This window comes from Acyrthosiphon pisum, chromosome A1 (assembly GCF_005508785.2).
Source record: "Acyrthosiphon pisum isolate AL4f chromosome A1, pea_aphid_22Mar2018_4r6ur, whole genome shotgun sequence".
Lineage (NCBI taxonomy): Eukaryota > Metazoa > Arthropoda > Insecta > Hemiptera > Aphididae > Acyrthosiphon > Acyrthosiphon pisum.
Window position 1 is genome coordinate 125,598,515 of NC_042494.1, and position 27,454 is coordinate 125,625,968.

At 31.3% G+C, this 27,454-nt stretch overlaps 2 protein-coding genes across 2 annotated transcripts; one reads left to right on the top strand and one right to left on the bottom strand.

The window, feature by feature from the left end:
- Positions 1-11,566: 11,566 nt before the first annotated feature.
- On the top strand, positions 11,567-26,282 carry LOC100167146 (hormone receptor 4). The gene is made up of 2 exons (XM_003240134.4): positions 11,567-11,828; positions 23,472-26,282. Exons 1-2 carry the CDS (start codon positions 11,819-11,821, stop codon positions 24,638-24,640), a joined length of 1,179 nt encoding a protein of 392 aa, XP_003240182.1. The 5' UTR covers positions 11,567-11,818; the 3' UTR covers positions 24,641-26,282.
- On the bottom strand, positions 12,388-17,431 carry LOC100168595 (vesicular glutamate transporter 1). Its single transcript, XM_001952123.5, has 10 exons — positions 17,275-17,431; positions 16,985-17,123; positions 15,720-15,953; positions 15,455-15,629; positions 13,740-13,871; positions 13,553-13,681; positions 13,355-13,488; positions 13,143-13,285; positions 12,945-13,065; positions 12,388-12,872 (listed from the first exon to the last, which is right to left on the bottom strand). Exons 1-10 carry the CDS (start codon positions 17,298-17,300, stop codon positions 12,708-12,710), a joined length of 1,398 nt encoding a protein of 465 aa, XP_001952158.1. The 5' UTR covers positions 17,301-17,431; the 3' UTR covers positions 12,388-12,707.
- Positions 26,283-27,454: the final 1,172 nt, after the last annotated feature.

Here is a 27,454-nt window from a genome sequence, read left to right on the forward strand (position 1 = left end):
TTTACATCACATTGTTCTCATATATTATTTGCGGGATCCCGGACGGGTCGTAAGAGTAAGTGAATAAAGGCTACGGTTGGTAACAGCTTTTATATCAACTAGGTATAAAATGTAATGTGCATTGTGCGTGCGGCTGAACCTTATAGAATCAAAAATACCTAACTGATATTGACAAATCAATATGAAGGCTTAGATCATAAATGAACCAGTTATATTTTAGGGCCCGGTCAAGTGCCACTATAATGGCTTCTTATTCATATTTTCATTGTATTTTTGTTCTGTCACCACGTACACTTATTAAACTTATAGTGCTAAATAGTACAGATTGTGCATATTATCTTATTAAAAAAATAAATATTTTAAGGTGGCTTCCCCTCTATTTATAATGTTAAAATCATAACCACATATTCGTTAATTTCTGATTGTAATATTGGTTCACGTGATGAAAAAATAACTCAATACTATTCGCCACAGGTGCAGGGTTGCCAATCTCGGTTTTATTTATCCCCAGCAACACCGGATCATACTGAAAGTATTATATACAATGTATATACAGTTGAGGACTCGATAACTCAAATTTCAAAGTGATTAAAAATAAAATCGACTTATGTATTTTTCTAGTTATGTACCTCATACGTAACACTTCAAGAGGCAAGACAAATTTCGCGTTATCGGGACTCGACCGTATATTTCATAATCGCATACATGATAATAATGTGTACCTATTAGTGCTATAATTACCTATGCATTACTGATTATAGAGCACACATGATTAGCGTCAATATGATATTAGCAATATTTAGCATAAACCATAAATATACTCACGGGCCGGATACCCAAATCGAATCCGTAATAGAGGGCGCTGGTGTTGGTATAAAGTACTATAAACTATAAGTAAATGATATTATAATATATATAGGTATATAACTCCATGCATGCATTGGTCACATAGTAAATTAATCGCTCACTCTATCTCTGGGGGGGGGGGGGGGGGGTTACGGCGAATAATGTTAGTACAATATTTACTGTGTATATAAGGTATCTGTATATATGCGGCAATGGCACGAAATGCACAAGCAAGGCTACGACTCACTCATCAATCGATGGATACTTGGTATCGCGGTGGTGGAGGAAAAAAATGAATCGTCTCCCCGCGTAGTCGGTCCGTACGGTCGTATCTTTCTCGCCGCGGGTGACGCGCGAAATCCGACTGCTAATAGAATCGTAATCAACGCTGCGCCCTCGGAACTTCCGACAGTAAACCAAATGCGTTTATTACCGTTCGTTCGAATATTATTCATCCCGCCGGGTTATTACTGCGCCGTCGTGACCGTAGAGACCATTGTTATCGTCAAACAGAAGGGTTTGTGCTTGTGTGTGCGGGCGCGTTTATATGAATAAATATATTATTATTATATAAGAGTTCATTGGTTTTTTTAAACACCCGAACAAATAACAATAAGCACCGGAGCAGTCGTGTTGTTCGCGGCGAATGAATACATTACAAACGTTATTATTATAATATTTTATCGTCCGTGACGTCACGTTTTGAGACTCGCCGCAGTACGACTATAAAACGTTGCGCTACAATAATATAACATCGCGTACTATACAAATCGGAATTGTCACGACGATTAGTACGTCGCACTATTTATGATGTGTAGGGTCCGATTGCAGCACAGTGTGGCAAGGGTCGATTATTCCTGAGTCCCCTTATTAATATTCTTATACCTATTTGTATGGTATGCGATATGCGAATACCGAACTCCTGTGCTCGAAGTTTCTTGTGTATAACTATTGTTAAAACTTAAATGTATAGGTACCTACGTAATATTAGCATTTAAAAAAAAAGTTAGGCATAACGCAGCTCATAAGATCAATCTTAAAGTAAACGGTGATAAATAAAAATATTGAATTAAAACAGTATTATGTTAAAACTAATTTATTTTTCAAAATTCGTATTCGTTTAATTTTACTCAAGTTGTAGAAAAGCGATCATGAGTAATATTATCTTGTTTACGCGTTAGTTACCCTACATCGACAGAGTATTTTCAAACCGTGATAAAATACAATACCACTCGGAAGCAATAATTGAAGATGAATGAACTACGCGTTTAACAATAATTTGCTTTTTCAGACTTAAAATTTCTATTAAAGAAAACTATTGATGAATGTCCTATATTATAACGTATTATTGTATCAATGGAATCTACTGTTGTTTAGTTGTCTGTTATGAAACTATATTAATAATACAATTGTCAGCAACGTTTTTACATACAAAGATATGTACCTGAGACACCAGCTCCATTTAAAGGACAATTCATGATTTTAGTTCATAAAAATTGTTTGGATATAAAGGCTTGGCTGTAGAGTAGAGATGATAAGAACTGGGCTCTAATTATAATATTTATCAGACTATTATTTAAATAATATTTAGGTTTAGAAAATATGCTGAAATATAAACAACTGATATTCGTTATTTTTTTTAGTTTTTAAACTATCTTCACGGTCTGTATATTAATTAATAAAGTGCAAAAGTATACTATATACCTGCAGGAATTGCCAAACTTTTTTTGATTAAGATCTACTGAGGGTATATTTTTTTCTTTTAGGATCGACTTATGTAAAAAAATGGTTAAACTGCTAAACGAAGACGCTGGTTTACTAATATAAATGATCATCAAAAAGTATAGCTCAGTACCTATTCAGCTTTTATAACTTTCATTTGAGAACATTCCATTTCACACGAACAGGTTCATCCAAAATATGTATTTAATATCAGTTTCTACAAAATGACAAATGCATGACAATAATTAATAAATTCTAACAAGGGGATCGACTTATAAATAGTCCAAGATTGACCATTTGGCTACCTCTGCAGTATAAAATATAAAGACACCGTATAGCATTTTAAATACGAAAATAAAATTGTATTTGAAAACGTCCGATTTGCGGATTTTAAAAATGTATATTATAAAATAATTATTAAATTCAAATCCATCACACTGAACCATATATATTTTGCACAATCGGAAATAAAAATCCCTCAGACATTATAATATAATAGAAATACGTACAAAATGATTATTTATGGTGCACGCACCGCAGAGGGACTGTCCATTTCTAAATCGGTTTACAGTTTTATTTTATTTTTTTGTTTGCGGTTATCAGTTCCAACCCCGGGATAAAAAAAACTAATCTTCAATAATTGCTCAAAGCTGGACACCCTCTATCACACCCTTGTTGTAAAAAAAATAAAAAATGCGCATAAATCGTGGGTGACGTATGAAAGCCACAGCACAATTTTTGAATTTAAATGCGATCGTCTATCTGCCACATCTAAATCTGAAAAAGTAATTTCGATTTGAAAAAAATAACACGTAGATAAGCTTAAATGATTTTAATCAGATGCATCATTTATGGTTATTGCGTGATACATATATATATATAAACACGAAGAGTAAACGTACACTGCAATGTAATATATGGTTATATATTATACATAGTAAAATATAATAGCACGCGTGAACCTACAGAAGTTAACTACGATTTACTATATAATATAACACGCGTAAAAGCTGGAATCGAAGACATTGTAGACCTTACATACCTATATTGTGTTCGTGTGGCGTATAATCAAATCCACAATAAGAATTTAAATACATTTCATAATTTATATATTATATATTATAATCTGAGTACTTACAATTAATGTAGTTAAATAGGTAGCTAATTTGAGTACATTCGCTATAAAAAAGGATATTATAGGTTTACGTGCAGTATTTTATAACAATACAGATCGAGCAAAAGCGCGATCGAGAGAGATATTATACAATGCAAGTATAGATGCCTAATAATAAATTGCCAAACAATAAGAATTATTGGTAGCAAATAAATGTGTGAAAATTTTAAATTAAATATATTATGTAATGCATCATATTATAATAGGCATAATATACCTAGTGGCTTACAATACTTGAAAAGTATCTATACAAATATACAATTTATAAACAAGTGCTGGAAGTGTGGTGAAGAAATGGACAATGGTTAGGTAGGAAGGTACTCGTATATACATATTGTTATGATTTATGACAATATACGTCATTATATTGTACATAAGTACTTACCAATTGTTAAGAGGACGTCGCACCCGCTGTGTTGTCTCCGTCTTACATACGTACGTTATAGCACATTTTCGTTCGCTAGTTTCAATAGGGTGCCGTCATTTTTGATTTTAGAGTGAATTGACCTATTATCAACCTTTTAGGTAACAATATTATCTATGCCTTCTCGTTGGATTTTTACGATATTTTAATTTTTAAGTGAGTTATGAGCATTTTCAAACATTAATATTTTACATACTGATGACGTCCTCTTAAATGATTGAATTTAAAATTTTCAAGACTCGCACTATATATAATAATTTTACTGAAATTTTTACGTTTTGGTTTTGAATTCACTCGTCTAAAATAGTTGAATCTTTAAATGTAAATTTCTAGACGTTTTAACGCAGGCTGTGTAACATAACGATATTAAATAGATTATATGTAATTTATTTTATTGAGATAGAACTAGACTGCTGTAACGTTGGAGAAGTAAATCCCAAGAACGACCTGTCCAATTGTACTGAGCCGTTGTGAACTTATTCGACAGGATTTCCCAGCACACGGATTCGTCTTGAATACGAAAACAATCAGGGGGACGGCGAGTGGCTATAAAAATGTGTAATTGATGCTGTATTCGCCGCACGTACATAAAACCGCACTAACAAATTTCTACTAAACACTTTCCCGGATGCTTAATTCCTCTTTTGTCACGCCTAAGGGGAGAGACCGGGAAAAGGACACGCGCCGGGGATAACGTCACACAGACTTGAAATGGAGTTGACGAGGCCTACAGCATTTTCCTAAAATAAGATAATAATAATGAACGAAAATTGTTCGTCGTCGCGAACATCGTCTTGACGTATTTTTTCAGCTGATTGGTAATTTTATCATAATTTTATCCATTATATTATAATATACGACATTTGAATAATTATTTATATTTACCTATAATAACGTGTTACTCCTATTGGTGAATATTGTGATAATTACAACATTACATAATAAACTGTAAGAATATTTACTGATTATATTTGGAATATTGGTGTATGGTTTAAAGATGCTTGAGGAAATTTAATAACATCAAATTATAGGTACTATAGTATTATACTAATATAAGTGCATGAAATACTGAAATATACGAAATACTACTAATGATTCATATTATAAATATTATAAATGGTATTGACATAATATTGTAATAGAAATAGTAAAAAGTAATATTAGTAAATACTAAAAAAATAATTACAGTTAATGATATAGGATAATATCATTCATTATTATTTTACTATTGATACTATTATAGGTACAAGTACAAATTATACTTTTGATTGAAAAATCTATATTAAATGTTTTATTTTATCTTTGCTTTTGTTAAATATATAGCTTATCTATACACTATGGTATTTTAAACTTGTAATTGATTTTCACCAGTTTAAATATAATAAATAAATAAATATTGTATTATAGTACTATATTATGTATTAACATGTACCTGCCGAAAGAACAAAATCATAATCTACTTATGTACCTAGGTTATTGGTGACCAGATTACTAGAATGTTTTGTTTCGAGTTGGTTCAATTTTCTGTTATTGTATTGTGGACAAAGTTCGAAAAACGCATGAACAATTTGTTTTTTATTGTTATTTATTTATTTATTTATTTATTTATTAGTTATTACTAGCTATTTATAACTTTTTCATATTCAATTATAAATTATAATGTATAGTATTATGGATTATAGTGCACATTCCAAGCTCGGATGTTATTTCTTTTAAGTTTTAACATTAACAATAGCCATAATAAATTAATAGTTTAAAAGTACGATTAAGACTATATCCATAGTAAATTAGTAAGACACTAGGTGTATTCTCATTTCTCATAAAATCATTATTTATTAATTATTACCATGCGGTCCACGGATGTGCATACAATTAATTTTTTTATTGGCGGGGGGCATTTGAAATATCCGTGGGTTAAGCCACCGAACTCCTGCACTCCCCTCGATAATGTTTACTTAATGTACCTTACATATTTACATACATATGTATTATGTATATACATATATGGAAATGTATTATACGTCAATTTATATTATAATTATTATAAATTACTATTATTAGTGGACTATAATATTTCGATGCACAACATTATCATTATGACTAGCTAATTGTTTACTGTTGGTATCGTTGGTTTTTATCTCAATTATTGATTGATTAAACAATATTATAAGTTATTACTAGGGCTCGGATTTCAATGTAAAGTGCATATTTTTTTGGGTGTTCTTAAACAATACATAATTTATTTCATGAAACAAATAGAGTGAAACTTTTATTTTGCATTATTTAACATTTTACGGTCGTTTTGTTAGTTTTAATGCATGTTTGTATATTATACGACTTCAGTAGCGGATTTACTTCGTCTTTAATGGGGGGGGGAGGGGGCAATGTCTTTTTGGTCCAAAAATTGTACCTTTAACTATTTATTCACTTAGGTCTATACTGAGAAAAAAACATGTATCCTATAGTACAATTTGTAGGTCGTGATTATAGTTTATAAATACTTTGAACTTCTAATCAAGTTTTCATCAAATTTCTGTTCTTTTTTTTTAATAAATGTTTAGTAAATTATTTTTAATTTATTGTACATTTTAAATTAAGTAATAATTGTACATGCCAATTTTTAAGGGAATTATTGCGGTAAAATACATTTCTTATGGATATTTTTAGCCATTTTTCAAAGCATTTAAAACCGGGTCCTAATTATAACTATCATACAAAATTAACTACCTACCTATTACCCATATACTGTAATAAATATCCACCTACGTATTAGTGGTTACAATTTATATATAACACCAATTCATCTAATTCGTCACTAATTCTACATACGTTACATAGTTGTTAGAAAGCTGGACAGTTATTAATATATATAAAAACCAGATAAAATCAAGAATTCGAAAACCCGTGTTCGATACGAAGAAATAGCGGGAAATTAGGGCGATTTATGTAAATTGTCATTGTGGACACACGTTTTACTTTTTAATGACAATTAATTTGTATGATTTTTTAAATACTGGTGTCATTGTACACTTCACTATTGTCGTATGTAAATATAAACTGTATATATCCATGTAAAAAGGGCTCAGCCCGTGAAAATAAATAAAATAAAATAAATAGTGTTGAAATCGAACGCAGCTTTTGAGTGGACATTTTGCGTACGTTAGCTACTATAGCTAGGATACACTGCGAGGATAAGATGATCATACATGCGTATTTTGTAATGTATCCAAGAAAAAGTATAAAATACAAATAAAAAATAAGAAATTGTATGCTTAAAAAAAAGCTATTGCGGAGACGTCGGAACAATAAAAATCAGAATTTCGAGACGACAAAACCTTGCGGTTCGGTATATGGTGGTGCTGGGTCGAGGGGTGGAAAATTATCATTTTTTACTGTTAAACAGCCATATTTATGGCCGAATATATATTATTTGAATATAAAAGGCGAAGGATATGAAAAATCGTCGAGGGGGTCATATTGCCGCGATGGCTTTCCGTCTATCCTAGTGTACCGCAGCATGGCAACACCGAACCGGAGAACATTATTCTTTAACGACTTCCACAAGGCATTTATCTTTTCGCAGGTCCTGGAATATATTTATTTTTTTATCCCTCTCTGAATATTCTCTTTTATATTAGAAAAAGAAAAATCATAATATTATATATATATTATTATATATATATTATATACATATTTATTTATATATTCTGCTGCCTCTTCTTGAATATTTTATACATACACTTTCTGAGATGACGGAAACTCGGCATGACATTAACCCGAATAATAATGACATTAAAAAATTGTGTTGGCTAAAAGTGTGTTTTTTCTTTTCAGTTATTATTTTTTTTTATTCGGGCTCGCTTTTTCTATACAAAACAAAAGTCGTTTCATGCTTTATCCGGTTCGAGTTTCCGTGAGATATAGTTTCATCAACCCCGGATAAATTGATATAAAAAATACGATGGTTAGGTCTTATATACAATACACACGCAAAACACAATTTTATAATATTTATAGTTTATAATGTGCATTTTCATTCAAATAATGCCTTGAATCATTATTAATACAACTGTTTGATAGTCCTTTGTTACATTATTATTCTATGTTTCAATTTTTTTTTTTGTGGTCGTGGAATTGGTATTATACATTTTATAAAATATTATATTTTACAAACTTACAGGGAATAATAATCAATGATTCTGCTCCAGTAGCAATTATTTCCATTTAATCCCAAAATTAATTCAACCCATGCGGTTTATATTCCGAATTAATGCTATAGTCGTTACTCGTTTTTCATATTTAATCACTATTGATAGATGAAATATAATAATGCATTTGGACCTATACCTAAATAATATGTGGACGACATGTATTTAAAATTGTCATAATAGTATCATACACACGGTCAATTAATCATACATAATAGATACGTATGTATTGAATCATCTATACATAATATATCAATATAATTATAGAACCAAAATTAAAATTGGAAAAATATTATATTATATTATAATATTATGCCCACTAACAAATACCTCCATACTATTTTGTTTAATATGTAAATATTATGTTTTATAAAAAGTAAAATTAATTCAATAATTTTATAACTGTATCTTATAGAAATCCGTATCTATTAAACATTTTAAGAAAGTGTACATCTTTGGCCAGAAATGTGTGGTTAGGTTACAGGTCATAACACCTGTTATGAATAATTGAAGACCAAGGAGCAACAACAAGACATCTCCATTTTTTGGCAAAATCGTTTTTTCAGCTTTTATTATTACACATTTTTACGTCATTTGGTGCAATAATCAGACAAATTCAATCATTAAATACAGAGATATCATATAAATGAAGATGTCCGGTTTTATTTTGGTGCAACAACAAGATATGTCCAAGCAATATTGAATTACGGTGCAACGACAAGATATGTCCAAACAATATTGCTTCCTTAACTTATCATTAAAATTTAAGCATGATCTATAAGTACCTACATATGTTGTATGTATGTACCCTAAAACTAAATTCTATTATTTTTCAAAATTTTTTTTTGGAAATTATAATGTTTTTTTTGTCTGTTGGACAATTTCAATAGGATATGTCTAGTTGTTTCCTCATGGTCTTCAATTTTATTTAAATTTTACGCGTTTTTTTTAAAAATATAATATTATTATATTAGGGTCTTAAAAATTGATTTGTATTACATCGAAAAACAATAAATACTTAATAATTAATTAACTTCTAAAATCGTTTCAACATCACCCATTTATTCTGACAGGTTAGGTTAGGTTGACATTTACTTTTTTCACCAAAAAAAAAAAGAAGAAGATTACTGTCCCAGTCTACCTATTTTGTAGTAGTACCTATATGGCTATATCACATAAAAGTGTTCAAAATAAAAATTAAAAAATTAAATACTCATGATACAACAAATACCAACAGTTTTTGTATATAATTTTAAATAATAGGTAGTTTACATACAAAAATTATATATTTTTTTGAAATATGATCTTAGGATAAATAGTAATTAATATAAACTATAGTAACTACAATGCAAGTACCTATACAAGATAATTATAAAATAACAATAATGAATACTTAATGTTAGGTGGCAAGGATAGGGTCAGCAAACGCATCTATATATTATATTATAGTAGGTATATTTAATATAAAAAATCTATAGATGACCTGAGTACTTCAATATTTTTATTAAAATTTTTTCCTGTGTGCACCACGTAATTTACTAGAAGCCTTCATGAATCTGCGAATTTACTAATTCAATAACTTTATAAATTAAGTTTAATTCTAAGTTTTACACTAGTAAATTACATAAAATACAAATTACAAACCACAACAGTCGACAAATCACGGCTACTGCTGAAAATATTTTATATTATTGAATATATTCCTAATTCAAGATCGAATTCTATTAAGCGTCAATAGTTAAATAGGTACCTATTTATATTGTATACAAATATTAAGTTATACTTTTATATTGTATAATTACGTATATATATGTGCCTATTACCTATATATATATAGGTAATAGGCACCTACTATTAAGTTAGAGTTCTATTATAATGATTTGGGTATAGGTAACAAATAAATCTTATAAATTATGAATTATAATAGTTATGTTACAGTAATATAGTATAAATGGTTAGGTAATCAAAACGAAAAAGGTATTTATAATGTTGTTTTGCCAGTACCAAGTATTCAAATGGTATTCCGTTAATTCTGGGAAATTTTTATAATTTTTTTATCATGTTAGCGGACTACAAATTTACAAAAATAAACATAATTTTATTCAGTCGTGCAATAAATATATTAAACAACTGATAAAGTATTACAATCCTATTACTTATGTACTTTTACATACGAGTAGATAGTATTAATACAAAAATATGTAAGTAGATAAATAATATTATTCCTATAAAAAAAGAAGAGTTCCGACGACGCATAAGTCCAAGCCTTAACTATTCCGTCATTAATAATCGGCGAGAAAATGCAGTTAGGCGTTCAAAACTTATGGAATTAGCTTTTCTGTAGACTATAATTCTAATATACCTGTAGTAATATAATTTATTAAAATTTGTTTCTTTATTATACAAATTTTTTCATGGAAAATCTCAAAAAATCTGTTTTAGATATTGATTACACATCATTATAATAATATGTTTGTTGGCATTTCATAGTTTGTGAATTATTAATATCTCGAGTTTGAAATCATTTTCAAATTCATCGTTTTATGAATAGTAGAAATATATTTTTTCAGGCCGGATCGTATATTAATATGAACGACATTTGCGAAATACACTTGAGTCCTATAGACACTTGTCGTGGTATAATGAAAACGCGCGCGCGCGCGCACACACACACACACACACACACACACACACACATAGATCGGTTTATATTCTAAAATATAAAATGTATTCATTGGCACTAAGCAGGGCTCTCCTTCGTTTTCTGCTGCAGTACACCCCAAGCGCATAGCATAAGGCCACTCGACTTTTAGACCACATGCGCATACGATATAATAATATGATCTATACATATACATACACCATACGCACTCTGGGTTTACATTTTATTGTTTTTTAATTTCTTTCTCTCGCACTCCCCAAATTTCGTCGTCCAGTTCCACCGACCATCATCCTCCTCCCCACTCTTCCCACCCGCGTGCACCCCCAGGTGGTCGGAGAACATCTTTCGCGCGGCAGTAGCAGTACGCTATATACAATACGCTATAATAGTATAGTGCACGCACATACTGCACAGTAGCGGTCAGGCCACAGCTACGGTGGGTGCGATGGGAGTGGGTGGGAAACACACGCATACCAAAGTGCACTCGCTAACCCACTCACTCACACGCGCGTAGAAAATAATAATAATATAATATTATTTAAAACGATGCGAACCGTATAGTGACCGCGCAGGGCATATGCGCCGAGCCGCCCCCGGTGAGCCGGGATTGGTCTGGCCCGGTTCCGCCCCCGAATACACGCCACCGGGATCTCCGAGTCCTCGTACATTATCGCGAGCAGCACGTGCGCCGCGGGGACGAGTGTATCGCCGGCGTTCGAAACGGTCGCAAGTGGATTGATGCCGTTTGCCTTTGCGGAATAACGAACCGTCCGGATTCGTGGATGAATACAGGTACGAAACGATACATTTATATTACCATAATAATTTTAGCTGGATAAGATACGTGGTTAGGTATCTATATATTATCATGTTGTATAATCTCTATACATTTATAATAATATATTATACATTTTATTATAATATACCTACTATTGTGCCCGAACGTTTACGTCGTGATACTATATCAATAGTATAGTATAATAGTACAGTGCCATAGATTCGATATCCATCGTCGGCATATTATTTTACGATCATTTTTATATCATGACGTATTTTTTGATAACGAATGTATTGACGATATCATGTACCATATTTTATCCTACCTATATACCTATTACCACCTATAGATAATATATAGGTACACGGCCATACAGAGCATCGAAATGGTCGACAATTTATAATTATAGTATAGGTAGATATTAATTAGTGTTAGGTACAATAATTAGTGGATCCTTAAGTCTGCATAGGATTATTAACCTAAAACGATTATTAAAAGTAAAATTAATAAATTAAAATGTGTTTTGAATAATTGTTCCAAAGTTCGTAGAATTATACAATAATACACATATAGTACATATTCTACGTATATAATGTACATTGTACATAAATCATTTTATTATTTTAATAAACAATAAATTCAAAATTAATACTAATTAATCACATTTTAAAATAAATGTTTACAGTTTAAGGTAGTCATTTAATAAACAATATCAATGCTCTTTTTTTTTCTATCACAATCGCACAATTAAAACTAAAACAACAAAAATTTACCTACAAATTATATAAAATGGTCAAATTGTTTCAAAAGGTAGGATTTTTCTCAAACAAAATTTATACTTATATTCCAACAATTTCATTTAAATTATGGACACCACAAATTATAACTTTATATTAGGCTACATTTTCGAAAGTTTTATTATCATGACCGTTCTTTTCTTCAATTTTAATTTTGGCCCATGGTTGTCGTTCTCCTGAAGCAAATATGCCATAGAATACTGCTCCAAACATATATATACCGCTAGAAATTAAAAACACCCATTGCCATTCTTCTGCGCTCTAAAAATGTAATAATTAATAATTTGATTAGTTTCTGAATCAAATAAAAGTTAAAAGTATAGAAACACTAACTTTGTTTTGCACAATAACACCAGCCAACATAGGACTCACAATGCCAGGTATAGTTGCAAACGTGTTGGAGATTCCCAACAAAATACTAGCGTATTGAGGTGCTATATCTAATGGGTTAATGCTGTAAAATGAAATTAAATAATTGGGTCAGATTTAATAGACTTTTCTAAATTAAAAAAAAAAAATAATAATAATTACCTGAATCCGGACCAAGCAAATGCTCCAAGACCCACTGCCAACGTTAAACAAAATATAGATCCAATTTCAGATCTAGAATTCGATGCTAAATACATGAATATAGTTTGGCTTACAAAAGCACCACAGTTGAAAACCTTTCTCACCTATAAAAGTAATTCTAAAGTTATATACTGCAACAGTTATACAAGACATATTATATATATAATACATACTTGTGTAGTAGTGAGTATTTCATTTTTCCGAAGCCAGTCTACAAAGAACCCACTAAACTGGAGAATAATGGACATGACGAGATATGGTAGAGCTGACAGTAAACTTCCTTTTCCAATGTTAAACTTTAGTACATCTGTAAACCAAAAGAAAAAAAATTAATTATTGAGTTATTTTTTTAGTTGGAATTGTATAGTTACCGTTCATGTAGCTTGGTAGTTGCGTAAGTAACGTGTAGAATCCCCAGTTTTCACAAAAATGGGCGCACGTTATCGCCCAAACTGGCATCGATGTTAATATATCTTTCCAGGGGTAGTCTACAAAGCTGACTATAAAAAAAAATTATATTTATGATGTACACGAAAGATGTCGAAACAACGCATTTACTTTTAGTGTCATCCGTCGGACCTATTGAATCCACTATGTACTTGAGCTCTTCTTTCGTAATGTGTTTGTCTTCTACTGGAGATTCGGTGATACATGTCAACCAAACCACACACCAAATTATAGCTACAAAACCTATAAGCACACGAAATAATAGTATGTTATTGTGTTACAACCGTAGGAGGACAGTGGGAGGGGAAGGATTTACATGAATTTGGATAATGAAGCTAAAATCAATTTTTACCAACGTTACGATTATTTACCAATACGTATTAATAAATTGTATGTGTATATAATTATATTTTAACAAAATAAATGTGTACACATATAACCGTAGGATATTATAATATATAGATATAAACTATAGGTAGGTACATATAACCGACTATTGAACTTTTAAATTATTAAGTTATTATTTCTTAAAGGACATCATAACACTAAAATCAAGTTTGTTTAGATTTAAAGTATGTCATTATCTAAGAAATAATATGGTGTGGGTCTCACATTTTAACTCTAATTATTTAATGAGACAGGCATTTGAATATATGTGTGTGACATCATACATCCGAGGTCTGAACGGTGGCGTATGTTTTACGTGTAAAAGTGTCCACTAAATTAATACAACGATTTAAATCGTTAAACATAATATTTTATTATTATTTTTATGTTGCCTAAAGTGTTTTATTGTGTTTATGACAATGATGTGATTAAAATTTTGATAAGCTTTCGAGTTTTTTTTTATAGTAGGTAGCAAGGCTGGGCAAGTTAACGATTTTTTTTTACTTGTTAAGTTAAGTTAAGTTAAAAGTTACTCGTATTTTTTTTTTCGTTAACTCGTTAAGTTAAAAGTTAACTTTGAAAAAAAAGTAACTTAACTTAGTGTAAAGTTAAAATTTGCTAATTTGCAAAAAGAAAAGATTTCAGTCATATTATATGGTTTATTAGATAGTTTTTCTTTCATCCAAAAAAATTACTGGATAAATTTAAAATTATACATCAAAGTAAAATCACATTAAAAAATTTGCGTTATTCTTCGGACGAAAATTAACTTAATTTAGATATTTTTGAAATAAAATTAACTTGAAGTTAACACGTTAATCTTGAAAAAAAGTAACTTATTAAGTTAAAAGTTAATTTGAAAAAAAAGTAACGAGTTAATTAACTTAACGTTTTAACTTAATTTTAATTTTTAACTCGTTAATGCCCAGCCTTGGTAGGTAGATAAAACTATTATAGTACATTTTGTAAAATGTGTCTTATACGGCAGTACAACGCGAGTCGTGAACTCAATAATTTTACTTAATTATAAATTATAATTTATAATATGTACACAACAACAAGATATATTACATTTTAAATCACACCACCGTATTAAGCACATCAATAATATACTTAGGATTGTGAAAAAAAATTTCTGAAATACTATTGTAAGTTATTAAATTCATTGTGTAAATCAAACTTCTTTTACACGTAAAACATGGGAGGTTGCTCACTCGTCGGCTATATACATGATGTCTCACACGGATTTTCATAAGCTCCCATTATCTCGTTGAATTATTTTTTTAACTTCGGATTTTTACCCAAACGTTTTTCATTATTTCAACTACAATAACACACAAATAAACTTAAAATTAAAAAAAAAATGTGTGTTGTGATGTCTGGCTCACTATTATATTTTTGACGAAATAAATATATAATTATTATTTAAACATATATACCTGGTACATAAAACGTAGACGGCCAACCGTATTTTTCGGCTAACCAACCGCACATCGGGTATCCGACGACTGTGCCCACAAAACTGCCGGAAAATGCAAACGATCCCAGCCGGGTGCGTTCCGCGGGCGGCGCCCATCTCGACCACACGGCATGTATGCCAGGATATACGACTCCCTACAATATATAGTTTACGTTTTAATATTTTTGGTGATATTTAGCGGGTAGAGCGGATCGCGTATACATTTATGTATATATTATACATACCTCGAAAACTCCCTCGATGACTCTGAGAACGATGACTAGATAAACGGAATATCTGGCAGCCACTGGGGTTAGGATCGTCAGGATCGCTGTGCTAAAGACTCCGTAACCGATCAATTTCACGCCCCCTATCTTTGCGCCCAGCAGACCACCTATAAGTTGCGTAGAAATATATCCATAAAAGAACGAACTCAAAATCGCACCACGAAGTTCTGGGCCCCAGTCAAATTCGCTCGTCTGCAGTCAAAACATATTACACTTTATGATATACAATAATATTATATCAAAATAATTAACAAAAACGTGCATTTGAAAATAATATTTTCGGTATATTATATTATTATTTGACATTTTTTTGACAACATAAAATATATAATTCCTTTCAGTTCGGTTTGATTAAACGTTTTTTTATTTAATGTTTATATCGTATGCCTACCTAAAACTAATAAAAACCTGAGATTATATCCGATGAAAATGGATTTGGTCCACTTATACAGAACTAAGTGGACACACTACGACCAGTGGCATATATATATATATATTTATATCGGTGTAATTAATCATATTGTTAATGTTACATAGTTTATAAAATGTCCACACCACTCAACTTTCATTTAGAGCGCGCGATATTATCTCATACGTCAGACGACACTAAAGTATACAACAGTAAAATATGCAGGAAAAGAAAGTAGAAGGGCACCTATATATGTGAGTGTTTGCGGTCGTATATACCATACCTCCACGCATTTTACTCTGCAGTCAGTATATTATGATCAGAGTGAAAAATAATTGCAAATCGCAAATGCAATTTTATAAAATAAATAATGGCATAGTTTGGTATAGTCTTACAAATATTATAGTGGTTTTTCTTGTCCACATAATAGGTATTTTATATGAAACGTATTGTGTATGTACATGAATTGACCTCGAATTAATGATAACATTTCTCGTTTTTACTTTCATTTCCCGAGGCGTTCTCGTGATAATAATAATATGTACATATATTATGTTATATTCGAAACTATTTTCACACGTTCGTAACGTGATTGTGTGGAGACAAAAATGCTGTAAGATAAAAGAAAAAAGTTTCAAACAAATCCGAAGAGTTCATTTATACGTTCTGCGATCGACACGCACGCGAGATGTGTACGATTCACATACACCGGCGTTTTGTGTATAGAAAACGGACTCATTGGGAACCTAATAGTTTCATATTATGTCGATAATATTACACCCGGTCGAAAAATTCACATTAAACTACAACTCACCCGCGTATCCGAGGATGACGTCATGGCTACGATTCCGACGCTCAAGTTCACTCGAAGGGTGTAGACGTTGAAGAAACCCAGAAATGCCAGGAACGCGACCAAGTTCCTGCGCTGTTTCCAAAACGGTGGTTGGCCATCGCTGTGGGAAACACAAAAATACAACTACTCTTATTATATATCGACGAACACTTTAAAATGTTGTATTATATATTTTATGTTTTTGTGCGGTCTTCTTTGCTGTCAGTGACCGTGAACAGTGACCGCGAAACGTATAACAACATAGTATGTACCTAAGGTTTTCGGGTGGCCGGTCCATGGTTAACTGAACGTGCTCTGCAGCAGTAGCACGAACGACTGCTGTGGGTACATTAGAATGTTACTATACCACTTCCTCAATCGACGATTTAGTTGTTAATAGTTCGGCGGCGTCTAGGTTCTACCTCTCTAACAGTCTAGGTCGGTCCTACTTCAATACATAGGTAGTCTCAATCGAGTGAGGTGTGCATAATATTATACACGTCCTGACTCGCAGTGATATCGTTTTATTGTACTTACGTAACACGTCGGACGTAATATTAAAATATTAATTGAAGAAAAATCACCCATGCGCTAAGGAATACAATTTTTACGATATTATCGATTTTCTTTTTTATGCAAGTTTAAAAAGAGCCAAAGTTTGAATATATAAATATCAATTTACATAGATTTAATACATTTATTTAACTTGTATAAAACGTAAATGTATTTATGTATGTATACCTATATTTTAACGATATAAATTAATAATAATATTACCAATAAAAATATTTTTCTGATGTATAGCGTAGTCAAAATATTTTGGTTTTAAAGGCATATTTTAAGAGCATATTTAAGTGATTACCTACGCATATTTTAATGGTATAATCACTTGGTGATTTTTTTGGGCATAAATAAATGCATTTTTTAAGGGCGTGAAATCTCTATCCCTTGTAATAAGCTATTAGTCGTCACCAATGCCCGGCTGGCATTATTATAGCTTATAGGTACCTGATCGAATATCAGATTTTATGCCTAGATGGGATGTTGAAAAGAAAACAATCTGCGTATCATTTGGTACATGATATATTTTATCAAACAAAAGTGTTGTTTGTCATAATCGTCTATCCCTTTTTGATCAACAAGTGGTCAGTTTCTCGATGCTCAACGTACCGTATAGGACATTGTTTCATACTGCGGTTTAAGATTGAATTCATCGTCTAAAATCACTCACACATATATATTATATATAGAACATTCACAGTGGTATTTTAAAGTAATGGTGCGTTTCAAAGTATAATAAAATATAAATCAGTGACTAACATTTTTGTATTTTGCTACTGCACTGACAATTTTTCAATTATTACTAATCTCCCGGAAAATTGATTTTATACAATTAATTTAATAACTTATACACAAACATATAGGTGTATTATATAAATCGTATGTATAATACTTTAATATTGCTAAAATTCCTTAATAATTACTTGTATTTAAATATATATTAAATTTACTTGGTTTACTTTTAGTCATTTACATTACTATGGTTGTGTTATTTTAACTGCAGCGAGGACAAAAAAGATTGTCTGGAGATTGATTACTGACTGTGAATTTAATGATTTTGAAAATCGATGGATTTGATTCTGATTTCTGATTTAAAAATAAGTGAGATAGTAAATTTGTTTCCAGACATTACTATTGTATATTTTACACGTAGTTTATGTAGGTACCTAAATGTTGTTATTGTATATTTAAAGAAAAAATAATGGTTTTGGAAAAATGTAATGCCTGGATAAATTTCTTATTATGATATTTTAATCTAAAAAGCTTGTTTAGCATAAATTACTAAAAAGTTTTTTTTAATTAAGCTTATATCAAACTTTTTTTTGTAATATAAATTTGTTTATGTAAATGTATTAATATTTAAGCTTACTATTTAATATTTATTAGTATACTACCTTTAAACCCACATATTAAGTTTGCTCAAATTTTGGAATTTTAAATGTATACTTTCGAATATTTTGCAGTGTTTTAGTGTATCAAATTCACAGACTGAATGGAAACCATATCAAGTTTCACTATAGTTTAGATAAAACAATTAAACTTAACCGTGCTTATCACATAATTTGATTTATTGTATTATCATACTAAAATTGTCAATTATTCTTCAATTCACTAACGCCAACCAAGTTACGTATAATTCTATTTTCTATAGTAAAAGTTAAAACAATTTCAATTTGCTATAAATGTTAAATATGAAAAACAATTATTTTAATCCGTTAAATTGTAGTACACCATAAACTGGGTATAATATATTTGGTATACTGCATATTCCATATTTTCTACCACACACCGTATGTGACAATGACGTTCAACTGTACAACTTTACATTTTTACAGTACAACAGTTTACACTACTTGAAGTATTATATGCTTTGTATTATAAATCTATATACACGTCATACATCATGTATATACTACGTTTATTGCCCATTATTGAATTCATAAACATATTACTTTAAAGGTTAGGTTCAATGTTCATGTCATAATTATGTTCTATGGCAATTAAACACCTGTTGTGTCACATTACGCTATAGTTGCCTAATTCAAATGATTTATTGTTGGCAATATGTTTATATATTATAATTATTTGGGAAATCGTGGTCGATAAAATGTTATCTATTAAATTGTACTAAAAAATAATAATTACCTATTATTTGTTTGTTTATGGCATGTAAAAGAGAAACTAGAATTAAATAATTAAACACATTACCTCATTAAAATAATTGTAATTTTGTAAAAATCTCAGAGATCTATCAAAGTCTAACAAACGCGTTACCTTTAATGGACACAAACTACTTATAAACCATTTATTATTTGACTCAAATGATTATAGGTAATAATTAATAGTTAATTTAAGTATTTAACGTAGGTTTATCAATCCGAATTAATTTCCTTCCTAATTATACTTAAAAACACATACACAAATTAATATATATACCCAAACGCATAGTTCAACCTGAATTTAATAGATAAGATAATATACCTAATAACATCATGTAAGTACAATGCAATATAAAATATATAACCTTAAATTACAATGTTTATAACATATAAATATCATAATCGCTTGATAACAGTACAATAATATAATATAGTATTATGATATATTTTATGTAATCCACAGTGCAACCAGTGTGTTTCATTAAACTGCAGTAAAAACTCATTATTATATCTAAAAGTATTAACATTTTAGATTCCGAGCGAAGCGATTAATGTATTGCATTTACGATGATGTGTGTGTTTTTTTTTTAAATATTTTTTTTTGTGTCTGTTATCACCGTTTAGGGCAGTAAAACTGCTTTGATTTTCTTCAACAGTATCTTGTTCGATGGGAAAGTGAATCTAGTTAATGAATTCAGGAGGTCAAAATTTAAAATCCACTCATGAGTGCACCCACCTTTTTAAATATGTTCTACATAGTTTGAATTCTGAGGTGCTTATTTTAATTGTATCTATAGACTATAAATCATACTATTCGATTTTGTAAATAGATGTATTATCTGTTATTAAAATGCCAAAAAAAAAAAAAACAAAATACTGTAACATTAAGTTTAGATGACTATAATTGACAGGAAAACTTAAAACAATTTGTTTTGCTTTTTTTAATTACAATATACATTCATTTTTAATTTCATATTTTGTAGTAGAATATTTTTCTGAGAATTCCAAACTAGTAGTTAACTCATAAATTCATAAGTATTCAAAGTTTAGAACGGAGTAGCGGACCAATATTTTGCGGGACAGTGCCACTCAACTCCGACCATTAAAAGTACTTAAAAGTTAGATAAGTTATATAAGTTATAAGTTATAAGTTATAACTAATTATTAAATACTCGTTTGAAATTTGATTTTTATGTGTCGAAATTCTCAGAAAAATATTATTATTTGGAATATTAAATAAAAATGTGTGTTATCCTTCAAAAAGTTATAAAACTTGCTAAATTATATCAATAAAAAATAGTAAAAATAAATTCATATAATATATTAAATTAATTAAAAAAAATGTTTATAACTTTACTATCATTATGAATGTTTTCTGAATCACCCAGTGCCTATAGAATATAGTCGTATAGACTATAATATAGGTATATGATATACAATTCTAGCGGTAAACTAAAATCGTACGTGATGACTGTCATGAGATAAATCTTTGTCTACTGACTATTTAATGATTTGTCGTCATGGTCATGTCTCAAACTGATAAATATGTAAATATTAAATCCAACCTTGGTGAAAAACACTAATCACGAGTCACGACAAATATTATAATATATTATAATTATTTGTTTAATATTTCTGTAATATATTTCAAAGTTTATTTTCCAAAATCCAATGAAATATGGATAAGTATAACCACAATATTATAGGTACTTACATAATATGCAATAATAGCCACATTGTAAATATATGAACTAAGTTCATTATACGTCATTATCTCTTTAATTTAAAATCACTGTTGATACTAATAAGCAGCCGTGCGTGATATTTAGATACCTATAGGCAATCTCATATTATAGTGACCATTTGGGCCATAACGTGTGTTTAAGTTATGCGAAAGAAATCATCTATTGATATTATATTCTTAGAGCGAATATCAGATCAAAAGTAGATATAAATGTGCTGATGTAATGATTATTACCATATTCTTATAAAAAATTAGTGTAAGTTTTACAATATTGATGAAAATTCAATCTACATACGATATATATTATACGATTTTCATCCAAACTTTTGTGTAAAAGTTTTAAGACACGAAAGTATTAAAAATAACACACTCACAAACCCGCAATATCATTAAACCAATATAATATAAGTTATAACAACTTCGTTTATCCTCTCAGAATCTAATTTAGTACAAGTGCCTACCTATATGGTTAAAAAGATATGAACAATTATTTGTGTTCACAAAATTGTTCAATAAACAATATGCCTACAGATTATAATAATAATAACATAATACGTTTAATGTGTATACATCTTATCGGCATACTATTATTGTATTTTATTGTCAAATACATTCACGTGATACATTTAAATTATTATTTTTTTTTTGAACATGACGTGCCTACGAATAATATTGTTATGTTTTTCGTCAAGTTGTTTCAATCGTTATAAATACGCGAGACATCCTTCCGGTCTTCTCCCTGTATACAATCATGATAATATTATTATATTATTACACCAAGCCACACCGAGGGGTAACAAAGTAATTGAATACACCGCACGCCAATGTCGTTACATTATAATTCCATCACCTGTATAATGTATATAAGGGCTAACGAAATTTTTTACCATCGGCTTCTACAACGGTTACAGCACGTTTTCGTCGCCGACACATATATTTTATAATAATGATAATAATGTTTCGTTAAACGATTAGAATCTAAAAAAAACGTATTATCAAAGTACAGGTCATTATTGTTACAATATCATAGTAGATGATGGGTAGGTATTGAATAAATGTACAATAAACAATAATAATTGCTCAGCTGCTATGCTGTTCTCTCTTCTATTCTTTATTTGTAGCTTCTAGTAAATATGTGTGAAGATATAGTTAATAATATAGAATCTGTACTTAATTATGTTTTTGTGTCTGACTATTTTAATAGTAAACGTCAAATGGATTTTTTTTAAGTACAATTCGAACCAACAAGGTATTGAAACAATTGATCATGATTCACTTTTTTACATATATAAAATTATAAAATCTTCTCTTCTTCTTTTTCGTCAGTTTATGGTCATTATAATTAAATTATACCTACTATATTATACCTATTATACCTACCTCTCCAATTAACCCTGTCTTCTACAGTTTAACGTATTTTCTTTTACGATATATTTATTTTAAAAGTCTTCCCAGCGCAACTGCAGTCTATCTATAGTGGTCACTTACGGTAGGGTTCTCTTCAAAGCTTGTTTTTGCTAACAATCCGGTAATGACTCAGCAGCCATGATCAGACTTCTCTTTTAGATTTATTTTATGATATCTGGCCTTTGAAATTATGTATTTTACTGCAATCTGAATGTCGAATAATGTAATCACAAATTCCGTATATTTTACTTTAAAATATATTTATTTCCTCCAGTTTTCATTGGAACCATGTCTCTAAAGTGTATAGAATAGCTGGACGTATCAACATCACGATAAACATATGTCTATTGCCTACACTCACGGGTTATTGATATGGTTCTTGAGCTCAGTATTTTTCCAAGTCTTTTACGTATCATTATCAGGAACTTGTCGATACTTCCTATTCCGACATTTTATCAGTCATAGTTATGAATATAATTTATTGAATTTGGCCAGATCAGCTTCAAATGCAATATATCAATTACGTGTTGTGAATTAGCTTTTACGAGTCTATAACATACCAAAAACGATAATCTCATACGTCAAATCGTGGTTTCAGATTATAACCGGTTTAGCAGAATGACAATGGACGTCCATCAGCACAGAAACGTGACGACGGCCGCGTCCTCGTCGCCGCCGTCGCGGTACTCACCGCCAGTGGCCACCGGAATTGCGCAGACGTCGTTGCCCACGGCCGTGGTCGCGCTGCACCAGCGACCACAGAAGCGGAGTTTCGACGTGGCGTTCCTAATGGCACCAGACGACCTGAGCAAGCGTAGACCACGGCCAATGCAGGCGGCCCAGCCTGTCGCCCGGTCAGCGTTCACTAAAGTGTCGCCGGACCCACCGTCATCACTGTCGCCGGCATCGTCTCCGGCCACGCCGCCGCCTGCGGATTTTGCTGCTTACATGCACCACAGCCAGCTGCACCACCAACAGCACCACAACCAGCAGCAGCAACAGCTCCTCCCACATCACCTTCAGCCGCAGCAAGAGTGTAGCCTAAGCCCACCCCTGCCACCGGTCACGGCGCACTTTATGTCACCGTTTCCACTTGGCTTCCGGTCACCGTTCGCGCTGATGATGCCACCACGGCCGCAACCCAACGCGATCGGTTGTAAAGACTACCCATCGTCGCTCCAACCACCACTTCCGTCACACCATCATCATCAGCAGCAGCAGCAGCAGCAACAGCAACAGCAGCAGCAACAGCACCATCACCACCATCAGCTGCAGTCGCTTTCGTCGCCATCACCTCTGCAGTTTGGGCAGGCAGCAGCTGCGGCAGCGGCCGTGGCTGCTCTCCCAGCCATGTTGTTGCCTGCGTCCATCGCCGCGGCCGCGCTCACGTTACCGTCGCAGAACGTGTGCGCCAAGTGTAACGTGAGCTTCCGAATGACGTCTGATCTGGTGTACCACATGCGGTCGCACCACAAGGGCGGCGACGGAAATAGCGGCGTTGGCGCCGGAAGCGGTGTAGGTGCCGGTGTTGGTGGCGGAGTGGGCGTGGGAGGCACGGGCGTTGGCGTGGACGCCAAGAAGCGACGGGACATGGACAAGCTCCGGTGTCCGGTATGTGACGAGAGCTTTCGGGAACGGCACCACCTGACGCGGCACATGACCGCACATCAGGACAAGGAGGGCGACCGGCTCGACGACGAGGACGACGCGCCTTTGCAGCAACAGCACCACCAGCCGCACCAGCACCAGCACCAAGGAGCCAAATGACGTAAGGCGGCCGCGGGTGGACGGAGGCGCAATGCCTCGTACTCGCGCTTCGCGGAAGACCATCGCGTTTAGACGGTCCCTCCTCTCCTCGCCACTCATATACACTGGCCCAACTCCACCACTCCAATCCACCCATCCTTCCACCCACATTGAGTGAATCTTACTGTTCGTACGTTTAGGTACAAGCGATACATATTATTATATTATGATTCAGTAGATGTCCCCAAGTTACCGTAAATGGTGTGCAGTGGTATACCTGTTAGACCGGATCACGGAAACTGTCGTCGTAAGTGCATGAAAAGCCAAAACTTACCACATACACATATTATTATTATTACAGGTCCTCCTCACACGAAGATCTCTTCATTCAGAAGACTCTTGTACATGTATATATATTTGTAGACTAGCGCGGGTTTACATACATACTTTTGTTTTAGTTGATTTATTGAGTTTTTCTTACGAACGTATTTACAATTATTATTATCCAATTTAATGTTTAAAAAAACATAAAACTACCTAAGTGACATTTTAACGAAGATCGGATACTAGTATATATCGAAGCTATTTACCAATAATCGACATTTCAATAAACATAATATTATAATACGTTTTATGTACCTATCGAAATTATTTTTTATTTATATTATACAACCTTAAGCCTATAATCTAAATATAGAAACGCACCTATTAACCACGATTAATGTAATAGGTACATTATAATAATTCTATAGTAGTGTCTTTTTAAATGTATAAAGTACCTTCTTCGTAATGCTATATTTCATACAGATCTCGTAATCTTAGTTGATGAGATTTGTTTCATAGAATTAAAATTATAATTATATAAAACGATTGTAACGTACGTTACAGTTGTCTTTTTTCACATGCGTTTTTCGCATATTATAGAATTGTGTAGCCTAACGCGAATTCGCGTTCAAATAGGATTAAAAATTAACTGCGTTCAAGACGGTAATAATTTTCAATTACTTTGCATGGATAGTATTCATATTTTTTATTTTACTCGAATTCGATTTTGGCCGGTCTTGTAGCTTTCTTTTTTTTGCGCAGCATATTCATATATATATACACTTTACCCTCTAATGCGAAAACAAGGGTGACCATTAGGGTCGACAAAAATGACAAATGTCCATACAAATCATAGTCGAATACGAGTAATAATTAACCGTGTCCACGAGGGTTGGTTGACGAGGGGTGGGGATAAATTTAATTCTGTAATGGGGTCCGATAAATAGATTAAAATGCCCCTTTGGCCTTAATAAATATTGTCACGTGATCACTGTTTGTATAATTTTAGTATTAAAATTAAATGGACCGAAATCAAATGATAACGATTTTAAAATGCATCTCTCTATAAAATTACATCTGTATAGGGTTACCTATATAATATTCACGCACTACTTTTTCCCTACGTGGTTTCACGTCATGACGGATGTAGTAAACTCGTAAATATAGTATAGATTTATGTGTGGTTGTGTGTATATTATGATTGTTACTATACATTGTAAAATATAATATTCAGTTAGTCTGTATATTATCGTTCAATGATAATGTTTCGATAATAATATTAGGCTCCACATCCTCGGTTCATAAATAATATTATACACATTAATTATAGGTACTTAGCTACAACTATATAAAATGTAAGATTGGTTCGTAATGTTTTACATTTAAATTTAACTTCAACTAAATATTAATCGAGTGTGTCAATATTATATTAATAGTAATGTTTAAGTGTATTTTCTATTGTATAAATATTATTTAATCTAAATATTGTTACTGAAATTAATCGTTATTTAGCGTTTTACTATTTCTTATTTTGTTTTATGTTACATTATGTTTCATATTATGTATCATATAATATAACCATTAGATACATAACATAATTTATTATTATATCTTCTTTTGCTATGCATGCATAGAAAGTCAAGTGTCTGAACTGTTATTCGCTAAATTATTGTTAGTATTGATTAGAAAACTTGCTGATAATATTATATAGAACTATTGAATTAAAATAAATAAAAGTTTAAATATCTAAATTTGTTATTTTTGTGTATGTCTACGATCTACAAAAAAATTCTATCATTTCCAATTATCTCCATATACTCCCTTTATTTATTTTAAAGAACAGTGTGCCTATATTAGTATATTACTAGTTACTATATATTAAGGTAAGGCTCAGTAGTTTAACACTTTTTGAACTTTAACCCATGAATTATTTATTTATATTTATATTAGTTAGACACAAGAATAAGGGTTATTATTATTCACAATTCACATGATATAATAATGAAACTATAAATAAAAATTTTGAATAACCTTTAAATAGCTTGAAACAAATCGAAACACTTTGAAAATGCCATTGTGCATAGAATATGTCATTTTTAAGTAAAAGTAAAATATTCCATGTTTCTATAAATAATATTTTTTGAATTACAACAAATATTTAAAACCGTTCGATAATAAATTGTTATTTTACGAGTGAATAATTCCCATTGTTGTCCAAATTCAAACTTCACTCGTAAAAATGTAGGTACGTGGCTTTATACAAACTTTTCAATTTAAATTCTAGTTAAAAAATATAATATGATGAATTATGTATTAAATTTACAACAGTCTTAGCTGTTAAATTAAAAATTTCATTAATTCTTAACTACTAAATAATTTACTTGTTTTCATGATTCGGATGAATTTTGTAAAAATCGATTTTTTAAACAATATAATATAGTATAAATATTTCAGTTTTCCGGTAATTTTTTCCCCTGAGAATTTTGAACAGTACTTTGAATATCTTACTTT

What these genes read in the sequence shown, in the direction of transcription:
- LOC100168595 (XM_001952123.5), bottom strand. Translation starts at nt 17,300, where the DNA reads ATGGACCGGCCACCCGAAAACCTTAG. An exon ending in TCATCGAGGGAGTTTTCGAG is followed by an intron (nt 15,630 to 15,719) that starts GTATGTATAATA and finishes TATATATTGTAG; the next exon opens with GGAGTCGTATATCCTGGCAT. An exon ending in ACTACCAAGCTACATGAACG is followed by an intron (nt 13,489 to 13,552) that starts GTAACTATACAA and finishes TTTGGTTTACAG; the next exon opens with ATGTACTAAAGTTTAACATT.